General features: G+C 37.6%; 1 protein-coding gene across 1 annotated transcript in view; it reads right to left on the reverse strand.

Moving 5' to 3' along the window:
- The window catches only part of cntn4 (contactin 4), a gene marked incomplete at its 5' end in the record, with an annotated part of 127,180 nt that overhangs the window by 54,136 nt on the left and 61,028 nt on the right, over positions 1-12,016 (reverse strand). Inside the window, 3 exons of the mRNA XM_046846325.1 lie at positions 2,742-2,892; positions 3,719-3,848; positions 9,685-9,824. Coding sequence (XP_046702281.1) covers positions 2,742-2,892; positions 3,719-3,848; positions 9,685-9,824 — 421 coding nt within the window. The remainder of the gene's footprint in view (positions 1-2,741; positions 2,893-3,718; positions 3,849-9,684; positions 9,825-12,016) is intronic.

A 12,016-nucleotide genomic window follows, 5' to 3' on the forward strand; every position in this document is an offset into this window, starting at 1 on the left:
GGTATTGACAATGCAATCCAGCATTCTGACAAAGCTTAATCCACCACAATACAACCTGGGATACAAGCATTCTTTTTTAATTACCTACAAGCAAAGGGCTTGGTCTTCTGAACCTAACAATGAGTCTGTAAAAACACCCTTTTCACCTTTTGTTAAATGGTAAAACACATCTAAGAATGTACAATACACATGAAAGCTCATTATAAATCAGTGAAATCTCATAATTCCTGTAAATACAAAGTAAATGCAAAACATTTTGTGCAATTGGAGCTAGCCCATAACCTACATTTCGATCCATTTCTTCATTTTTAATAGGAGGCTAATTTCTTGCACAATATAAATACATATCTTTAAAGGGTAGTGGTAGCTCAGGAGTTAAGGCTCTTGGTTACAGGTCGGGGTTCAAGCCTCAGTATTGCCGAGCTGCCGCTCTTGGCCCCTTGAGCAAGGGCCTTTAACCCTCTGTGCTTCGAGAAAACTTTATCATGGCTGACCCTGCACTCTGAGCCCAGCTTCCTAATATCACCGGGATAGGTGAAGAAAGAATTTCACTGTACTGTAAAGTAAAAAGCAACTTTACCCTTAACTGAATTCAAAAGAATAAATTAGTGTCAACAAACTGCTTTTCAGCATGTGATATCAGGTTGTACTACAAAGAAAAATGAACTTTGAAAGCATTGTGCAAACTTATTCACCTGATCCATCAAATTATCTGGATTACCTCAGAGAGTAAAAAGCATGGCACTAAATTCTATCAAATTGTTGAATAACTTAATTTATTCACATGCCAATCTGCACACTGTCCTTTCTTTTTACTAAGAAACTGCAATCACATCAAAATGAAGAATGGAGAAGCACATTTGTTTTTATTTATTATCAAATAACACATAGACTGTTTTAAAGGTATGAGCCAAATCGCTTTAAACAGACAACTGAAAGTAGAATAGGAGACATTCAAATGTGTAGACGTCTCAACCTTAATTATGTAAATTTGATGAAAATGAGATAAGTATTTGAACAGTGTAATTCATTCTTTACCCCAATCTGTCTTACAGTAAGGTCACTAGTGTAGTGCAAATACATACAGTATTTTTGATATATATTTTTACACTTTGATATATATTTTTACACTTTTACACTGTACTTTAGATTGAACATTGTCTACATGCGCTATGTGTATTCTTACAAAGCTAGCCAGATGAATACACAAACAATTGAGAACAAATGAAATACCAAAAAAAAACTATGCTTTACCAGGCATATGACAGCATCACACCTAGGACACACACACTGCAACATAAAATAAAGTTCATTCATGGTAATTTTCCGATTCCCACAATTTCAGTAGTAAAGTATTTTACTAAATCAAGTGGGTGGTTATGTAAGGAGTTCATAATTTGTCTGCAACATGTGCCCACACTAGTCAAAAACTATATGCATGCGTCGAGTGTTTTTGAAACACATCGTTCCTCTTGGGTGCGCACACAGAACAGCTGAAGGACGGCAACAGAAAAACCTCCATGCAAACACCCAGCCACTTTGTTTGACAAGCACCAACACCAACTTTGGATATGTAAACGATGGGCAGCTGTGTGGCCTCCTTTCTCTCTCTCTCTCTCTCTCTCTCTCTTCTCTCTCTCTCTCTCTCTCTCTCTCATTCACACATACACACATGCACATACACGCCCATACACACACACACACACACACACACACACACACACAAACATAGCCCTGCTGATCTGAGACGCTCTACCTGCCACTGTAATTCACACTGGGAGGAGAGCGTGTTGATAAGGTCAGCGTGTTGGGGGTCATGAGGCTGCATTAACACCCACACGGCTGTGAAAAATTAGCAAGGCCGATGACGCCTGAAGAGCACACGAGAGAGAGAGAGAGAGAGAGAGAGAGAGAGAGAGAGAGAGAGAGAGAGAGAGTAAAAGAAAAAAATCTGAACCTAAATCATTACACTGCAAAAAAAAAAACAAAAAAAACAATATCTTTAGTATAGTCAAATGCCTAAAGTACTCTTGAAATTAGTATAAAATATCTATAAATAATTGTTGTAGGCTTAGATTTTATTGTAAAAATTCTAAAATTTTAATAACTTCAAAATGTTTTCACTAGCTACGATTAACTTTTTTTTTTTGTAGTGCAGCTCAATGGGGTTTAAGACAAAGAAATAAAACACTGAAAAATCCTGTATAGGTACAGCAAAAAAAGCTGGAACTACACAGCTGTCTGATAGTATAAAGTCCACTAAAGGCCTGAATCTTGAGTATATCATGGAGATGCTTAGAGTGCTTATTCTGCACTTGCTTGAGAATGTGTCCTGCATGGCTGCAGCTGAAGACAAATTCTACAATTCAGCATCAGTACTTCTGGTGCCATAAAAATAAATAAATAAATAAATAAATAAATAAATAAATAAATAAATAAATTAGAATCTGAAACTGGACTCTTTACACTCAGTATGGTACTAGCATTCCACTCCAGCTGCGTTTAGAACAATATAGTCTTAGAATAATACATTACAAAATATGAACCAAGCCCAAATTTCCTCGGTGTATAAGGGAAAAATTTCCTTCAAACTAAATATGACGCAAATATGAATTATTTGGGATGGAAATATCCACATGTAACTTACAGGTTAAAACTGCAAATTGGTGGAACCATCAATGGTATCAGCAATGTTCCTATACGGATGGAAAAGGGATAAAAAAAGATCTATGTTGAAATACCTGCTATTCTCTCGGAGTGTCTCGCTGCCTTTTTTCCAGGTGATCAGGCCTCGGGGAGACATCTTAGGCCTGCAATCAATCAGCACGTCACCCCCTTCCTTCACAAGAATATGGCTCTTCAGGAGGTTTGCTCCAAAATCTGGAGCCACGGCTAAAAGTACACCAGAGGTACAGGTTAAATTTGAGCAGTCTATAGTAAAAATGAACAATTCAAAAGGTTTTTTTTTTTTTTTATAGGATTAATGAAATCATTGCTTAATCGTTTTCAAAATATCAGCTTTTCTCTGCCTTGCACAGTATGAAATATGTATGTGTGTGTGAAATGAGATGGTGCAGCAGAGGTTGAGCTAAATATACACACCTTAATTACCACCCATTCATTTTCTTCAGTAGGAAAAACAAAGGAAAATGTCATGTTAATTTTTTTTCCTTTCCCCTTTTCACTTGCTTGCTCTGAGCTTTTATTATTATCATTTCCACCACTCCTTCTGCTTTTCAAAAACCCTTTGATTTACTGTAGCTTAGTGAGGAACTCATGTCAAATAATCCCTGTCTCCTTTACTTTACCTTTAACCCCAGTGCCACATTAACCTCTGAGTGACAGGGGGCTTTTTGTGAGCAGAATGATCACAAAACAGTAATCAGAGGGGGCAGAGACAGATGAGGAGAATGGGGAAAATATATGCATTGTCACATTCATGCATCTGGGTACATTAACAATATCCATAATTAGTTTTCTAATAGACATAACAAACTCACACACACACACACACACACACACACACACACACACACACACACACACACACGCACACTTTTCTCATCCCACAAAGCAAGAACATAAGCACCACCTTGGGAGGAAACTCAGCCATATTCTACACTACGGATAAGACAAACTTATAGTATGTTTACAGTTTGTACACCATATTTGTTGACTTTTCAATGAGTCTTATGTTTAAAAAAATGAAAATACTTACCAATCACTCTGAGCTCGGCATTTGAGTACACCTCTCCATATTTGTTTCCAGCCACGCATTGGTAGATTCCAGCATCGGACATTACCAAGTGACTAATAGACAGAGCGCCATTAACCACCTGCACCCTTTCCTGTCAAGTAATAAAGAAATACTGCCTTTAAAAGACTTTTAGCGAGATTGCTAATCTGCATAAAAGCACTGGGTCTCCAGTGTGTTATATTTTTCACTTGATGCTGTGTGTTGGTAATGTAGGGAGAGAGTAAAGAGAAAGGTCTGTTAAGAAAGGACTAAAATACCTGCACTTTTAATATGACATCTGTGTCGTGTCTTGAGACCTTACAGCTGATCTACCCACACGTGACTTGATTACACCAGATTCACATGAAGATCAGAAAATATATTTACCTTTCCCTACTGAATGACTACATGTACCGGCAACTGCTCAAGTTGATTCTTCTAAAATCTAAACTCATCCCAAAAGCAAACACAAACTGTCAGATCGAGTTCCAGATTACTGACACCCTCACTCTCACTCTCTCTCTCAGTCTCTCTCTCTCTCTCTTTCTCTCTCTGCCCTTGACCTCATCTTTTATTTGCAGACTCTAATGCCTTTAATGGCAATTTGTGAAAGGATGTTTTTTTAGATAGCTAAGCCTGCTGTCAGGAGCATTAGAAGAGGGGCATGTGGAATGGGTAAGCCTGCCATCATACTCTTTCTAACAAGAGGGCCACACACCTACCCACACCCACACGCCACCATCACAATACTACTACTACTAATGATAATAATAATAGTAATAGTATTAAAATCACCTTCAAATCTGTTGTGTTTGTTTGTGGCAGAGCATTAATAAGTTTAATTAAGCTATTCTGGTGTGTTTGTTTGTGTTTGCACCACTGGTTAAGAGAAAGTCCAACAGCATGGAAAGCATATGGCGGTGTACATCAGTCCAGCAAAGCTTGGCACATTCTATTAATTAAGTGTAACGGTCCCCTTAAATCAGCAGTTTCTGAGTGGGGGAGGACCTGAGGCGGACCATCTGCGGCACCGGGTCACTTCAATGTACATGCATGATGTCACTGTCTAATAATTCTGTCTCTATGAGAACACTCATTTCATAAGGAATCTCTGAGACAAAAGGAACAAGTTTTTAGCAGGTCACCTTAGCAATGTTCCATTCAGATATACATAGCAGAAAAAAGAAAAGGGGGGCCGTGTTAATTAAGCATAATGAACACCAGTGAGTGGCATAACTCGATGCTTCCTATTTCTGCAGTGTCTATGACCTTTAGTTATCAGAAGGATTACTGATGCAGACAATGCCATTTGAAGATTGTGATTGCAAACTGGACTGGACAGATAATACTAAAGCAATTTATAAGAAAGGACAGAGCAGACTCTTTATGCTGAGGAGACTAAGGTCTTTTGGAGTGCAGGGAGAGCTACTGAAGATCTTTTTTTTTTTACTCTGAGGTGGCCTCAGCCATCTACTATGGTGTGGTATGCTGGCGCAGCACTCTACTTCAGACAGGAAGAGACTGGACAAGCTGATCAGGAAGGCCAGCTCAGTCCTGGGGATTCCTGACATTGTACAGGAGGTGAGAGAAAGGAGTATGGTAGCGAAACTATTACCACTGCTGGAGAAGGACTTTTACCCCTGTATGGAACAGTTTCGTCCATGAGCAGCTCCTTCAGTGACAGACTGTGACATCCTAAGTGTCTGAAGATACCGAAGATCTTTTTTCTGATGCTATTAGACTGTATAATCAGAGCTGCTCCCAGTGTACCAGTCACCATAATACACACTGTTATTGTATTTTTTAACTTTGCAATAACAATTATTTTAAAGTTTTGTACAATAACAACTGTGTAATAACACCATTTTTAAATGTGCAATATTATCTCATCTTATCTTATCTTATCTTATGTTATCTTATCTTATCTTATCTTATCTACTCTCTATTGATTATTTTATCTATTTGAATGATGTCCTTAGCATGTGTATGAGGAATTGTTAAATTAAATTAAGTATTATTTGAAAACAGAACAAGTATTATAAGGCAGTAGTAGCTCTGACATTATGGATTAAAAACCGATGGCAGGTTATGAGTTTGAACACTATAGTTTCTATGCTATGCCATATTATATACACTCAACCTAATCTCAGTTTATTTGCTTTAATTTCGGATTGTAGTCTTTTGTACTTTCCTAAGATTAAAATGTCTGTCAAATCGCACTGTTACTGTCACTGTTATACTACATTGTGAAGAGTCCTATAAAATGCAAAGTTTTTCATAAGCAAAGTCAGTGATAATCATCAGAATAATGCAGGCCTACATCATCCTTATCTGCATATACACTCAACAGCCATAGTAACAGCAACCACAAGGCTTGTACCCTTGCAATTATCCAATCAGCTAAACATGTTGCAGGAAAACAATGCATATAATTATGCAGATAAAGAGCCTTGGTTAATGTTCACTTCAAAATTAGAACTGGGAAAATGCAATCCCCCCACCCATTTTGACAATGAGCATGGTTGTTTCTGCCAGATGAGCTTGTTTAGTATTTAAGATAATAATAATCTTCAGGGATTTACAAAACAAAACACACACAAAGCCCATCAAAACATCCAGAGTAGTAGTTTAGCAAGCCTTGGTGATGCTACTTTGGTGATGTTGATGCTACAAATGAATAGCAGGAGTGGAACCTATGGTGGGTTTTTTTTCTTGCTGTTGAAGCCTATTTACTATTCCATGTATTACTTTCCTGTTAACTATTCCACTATTCCAAAGGCTCTAATAAGTGTTAAAAAAAGTCAGGAGATCAGCAGTTCATAATAATTACCTGAATGTGCCGAGTGTACAGGTGTTCCTAATAGTCTTTTAATTAAGGGGATTTTGAATAGTTTTTAGTCCCTTATTTAATGTGTGTGTATATATCATTTTGTGAGAATGTGACTTTAATGTGACTTTAGTTCCAAGATTTTTCCTGAGGGAAATGTTGTAGGGACGGACGGACTTGTGATCTTTTTTTTTCTTTTCCTCATGTGGCTAAGCTTCACCCGGGGGAAAGCTTAGCCAAAATTTGCCTTGCTGTTTAACTGCTAAATAAAGAAGTTCAGTGCAAGCTATTGTAACCCTTTTTCTTTCTCTGCATCATGAGAATCTGGGGATATTCTTCATCATCAGCTCAGCAAATAATAAAGGTCCTCTGTATAAAATTCTGGGAAAATTAATCTTTTGGAAATCCATCAACTTAATGGCCAATAACTCATCCAAACAGTCAACAAATAGATGATGAATATTACAAAAGGCTTAGGTTACATGCAAGTAGATAAAAAGTGAATCTTATTTATTGTGTGTCAGTGGATTGTTGTTCAAAAGAGTACAAAAAGCAACGACAGCATGTTGGGTAAACAGTAAAGTTTTATAAGCGTTCTTCTCCTGGCCTGTGGGCAAAAATATATTAAATTCTCCTGTCTGTGTTCAGGGATTTAATAGAAAATTACAGTGTATTTGTTGGCACAGTGGTCTAAAATCAGTGAACCATTTAGTAGTTTGTTTGGGACTGACACATTTACAAAAGCTCCCTCAATAGATAGATGAAAGATAAAGGATAATAGAAATTAAAATGGCTAGAATTACATAAACAGTCTGTGAAGTTTCTGTCTATAAGCGCATAATGTTATTTGTATAACATACATTTACACACACACACACACACACACACACACACACACACACACACACACACACACACACACACACACACGCACACGCACACACATGCTGAGATCTTTCAACAAGATCACATTTAGCAGTGATGTGTGATGCAGTATTTGATATAAATACCTTCATCTTATATAAGCCATTCTCTACAACCTTTTTGTTTGGCTGACAGAGGTAATCCAGGGTTCATAGAACCAGCATTATCTCTATAACTAGCCTTTTATTTCAGCCTAACAGCCTGGGGCAATCCTGGATTGAGACACAAGGTCATTCCAGAATCATCTGGCAACCAATACATGTAAGCTGAGCTTATCACCAGAGCATGCAACTCCTCTTTTAGGTAAAGAATATGTAATAAAAAAACAACAACAACAAACAAAAATATTCCTAGACACAGACTAAAGTCAAAGCACAGTTTTATATGAAGGGTTTTTAAAGGTCTCCGATACAAAAGGGAGATCACACACTGGGATCTCACAAGACTTTTGTGTGAAGGCTATACCCACATGGGGGTTACATGCACAGATACAAGCAACCTGTCATGCTGCTCATCTGAGAGAGAGCAGACCTGCTCATGTGGATGCCACCAGGGTGTACCAACGACTAGTAGGAGCAGCAGCAGGAACCAAAGTCTTGCTTGATATCTTTGTAAAATAGGACTCTCATAAATAGGGCTTTAACAAATCATACTCTGTTGCCTATTTGCCAAATCCTGCACAGTGTGAAGAAAATCAGTAAATAGTTGCAGAAAATCCAGTAGTGGGCAACTGCTGGTCAGGGTATCCAGTCAAATACTTAACAGAAGCATACGGGTATAAACGTCACAGCAGAATAGCCAAAATCATTTGTATGCATGACACACATGCATGGATGCAATATTATACAACATCATAAGTTGTCACCAAAGAGTTATCTGTGTGCCTGCATTGAATGCAGAACACACCTGGGCGCAGTGCTTCTTCTGGAAGCACATGAATCAACAGCACACACATGGCCCAAACTGACCTGCTTTTGATTATTAATTTCAACCTGAGCAGGTTCCATTGAGACTGAGAACATGTGAGCTGGAGCATGCCCAATTCCCCAATGAAAATATTTCTATTGTTATAGCAAACTTTGCTGTTACAAGTGGTATTGCAAAAGAGTGCCTTAAATGTGTACTTGAGTCACAGTTATCTTCTTTCACAGTTAGCTTAAAGCCTGCCATAGGTGATGAGGGGCAAAACCAGACCAGTCTTCAGACACTGCTGGTAAGGCACACGAAAAATGACTGGTAACTGAAATATATGGAAGGCTGTAGAAAAGTGCAAACCTCCTGGTGTCATAATCTGGATCACTGATTTCCCCTGGGCCATGTCTGTTTCTATTGCCACTAGTCTTGAGCCTTGGCAACTAGCAAGCTGTTTAGATGGACAGACTTTGACCATACTCATCTCTGAGCCAGAATCCAATGTTGACAATATTGTCCCTCCATATCTTGGATTGTCCCACTCAGAAACAAATTTTGCAATATAGCAGTGGACATTTAGTCAGTGGTCTGACTTCATCATCTGAGATTCCAACATGAGTGCATGTCCAGCAGCATGGATATTAGTGGCTTGCCACACAGTGTAGCATAACCTGTGGTGGCATTTCGGTCCAGATATGAAGGAAAATAGACATCCACTTTTAAAATAAAGAGCTGCTAATAAATGGATATCCAGTTCAGTCATCAGGTTTAGCAATTAACAGTGCATGGAATGTTCAAGCATGTTTACTAAATGCAGGACATTAATACTCGTGAGGAAAAAACGAATAGTAGGTATTATAAATAATGCTACCAACGTAGAAGTAAAAAACACTCACCAAGGTTCAGCTAATTGGGAGGGGTCTAACCATTACTTTTGTCATGGTTACAAGTTACTTAGTGGATATATGCTTAGCAGAATCATGTCATTATATGTACACAGGTAAAAAGACGAAAGAGTGACTTATGTATAATGTTATGGCAAATAATTTATGGACAAAGCTGGTTTATATAACACCATTTGATTTTGGAGGATTTTGGTACGCATTTGCACAAGATGTTATTTAAGAGTTACACAGAACCCCCGCCATGACCCAGAATTCTTGCCATTGGTGTTGTGGGGCTTGTGTTTAAAATGTTCAGAACTATAATATTCAAAACTTATGACTGAATCTTGACTAATAACGCATTTATTAGATATAGGAACATGCATAGAAGTATAACAAACCTCTGTAGGTTCCAAATTTTCTCCATTCTTCATCCACCTATAAGAGGGTTTGGGCCTGCCTATGGCCATACACTCCCACACTAGAGAGTCATCAATGGCCTTCTGCATGTCCTGTGGTTTTTCAATCATCTGTGGAGGAGCTTTACAACAGAATAAAAAACAAGGGGAGACAAAAGGCAGATTGGTTTCAGGCGTAAAATATTCAAAACAGCAAGACCAAGCCAACCACTCTGTACTGTAGGAAATAGTACATAATAAAGTGGCTGACTGATGCATATTCAACATGGTGGACTAAGACAGAGATAGTCTGCTCATATGATGTGTTGTTACAGATACAGTATCACGCTGATGAAAAGCAAAGTTGTTTCATATATTATTTCATATATTTTTTATTGCACATCAATAGCAAGGAAAGCTTGGTGCACTACTCGACTGCATAGAATTTATTATTCACTTGTTCATGGCCCATACCATAAACTCCTTCACAAAATCCCATTAAACTAGATCATGCTTTAATTATACATGAGCCATATTGATTCCAATCTTTTAAATGCATGTAACTCAAACCTGGTTAATTATTGAGCAAATGCCCAAGAGCATACTCGGAACAACCTTAATGGGAATTCCTTGTGACAAGGAATGAATGAATTAATGGATAAATTTTGGATGACCAAACAAACAAAAATAAAAAAATAAAAACAACCATGTTATGTACTTTACTACATTATTCTACACAAAACTCTCTATATGCACAATATATTTTTGCTTCTCTTATTTTTGTTCTCTGCACAGCAAAGGGCAGAGTGACAACGGGTCTGAAAAATAGCCCAGCTAGATAATAATATATATATATTTTACTCTTAAGCACATACCTACTCGCCTATTAAGCATGCCTTAGCTGCAAAACTTAATCTATTTAAAATTTTCTAACCATTATGATGCTGTTTTTTCCACATCTTCTAGAGTCTATCTTTTACCTGCTGAAAGGGTATTGACTTTTAGCCCCCACCGTGTAAATCAAGGTCCTAAGTAAGCTACACAGCACACTGCCTAAACACAAAGAAACTGTAGGTAACTAAGAAAAAAAAATGCAATGAAATCCATAATTAACAGTCTATTTCTATAGCAGGCAAAACAGTAAACAATAAAGTCTTTCACTAAATATTTTAATACCTGCACTCAACAGAGCTTGCCGAGAATATCAAAGATATGCTAAAAACCTCCCCCAATTAATAGCTTTCTTTTAAGATGTCCTTCGAATAACATTAAAAGCTTGTTGACACTCCTTGCTTTTGAACTAAATAGGAGAACGGTGCAAAAACCATCTGCACCGGATTGCTAATCAAGTCGACATGAGCTGAGGGGAGGCCAGCGCAAAGGGAGGGTGGCTGTGTCTCCCTCAACTGCCGGTGGAAGCGATAAACATGAGATAGGCTTATCGATCGGCACGTTCCCTGGCTCTGCTGACGAATGTCTTACAGGCCTAATTCCACGAGACTTCAAAATAAGATTACAGATTTTTATCACCTGCCCGAGAAAAAAAAGAAAGGGAAAAGAGGGGGAAAAAAGAGACAAAAATGGACAGATAGGAAAAAAGACAGTAGCAAATTATTTAATGCACAGAAATGAGTTATACCCAACTGGACGACTAGTGGCTGACTTATAGACCATAGCAGAAAAGAAAAGAAGGAATTGAAACAGCAGTGGGTGTTGATGGAAAATCAAGAAGAACTACCATAAATTATTAAGCCACCTCAAACCAGATTGAGGCTGTTGCTGGTGGATTCAGTATTGCACACAGACACACAAACATATATATATATATATACAGTATAGACTAAGATATGCTGATAAAAAAAATTCCTCAGAAATAATGATATTAAAATATCTACATAAATGAATAAATAAAAAGCTATTATATGAAGTGCAGTAAGTAAAAACAATTTTTTTTCACTAAAAAGTGATATAAAATTAACAGGATGCCTTTTTTTATCCGCCATACAATTGTTTTTAATTAAAATAATATGTATTTTTCTAGGGTGTCTAACAATTTGAATGATACTGCATATACAGTATACAGCCAGGTTTACACAAATTTTATGTGCTGCCAAATTTATCTTTTTTTGTCCCTGCGCATCCCTTGTCAAAGAGGATATAAACAATGAGATAGAAAAAATAAAAATAAAAAATAAAAACATTCAGCACTGTCAAGGCTATTCCTGTAAATAGGCCATTGGGCATCAGCAGTAATGCAAACGCGAGCTAATGTGAATACTAGCACTAGCGAGCACTCCCATAAGGGGAGGATAAATCCCAGCGCTCTGTTGCCTAC

This window comes from Silurus meridionalis, chromosome 1, assembly GCF_014805685.1.
Source record: "Silurus meridionalis isolate SWU-2019-XX chromosome 1, ASM1480568v1, whole genome shotgun sequence".
Classification (NCBI taxonomy): Eukaryota; Metazoa; Chordata; class Actinopteri; order Siluriformes; family Siluridae; genus Silurus; species Silurus meridionalis.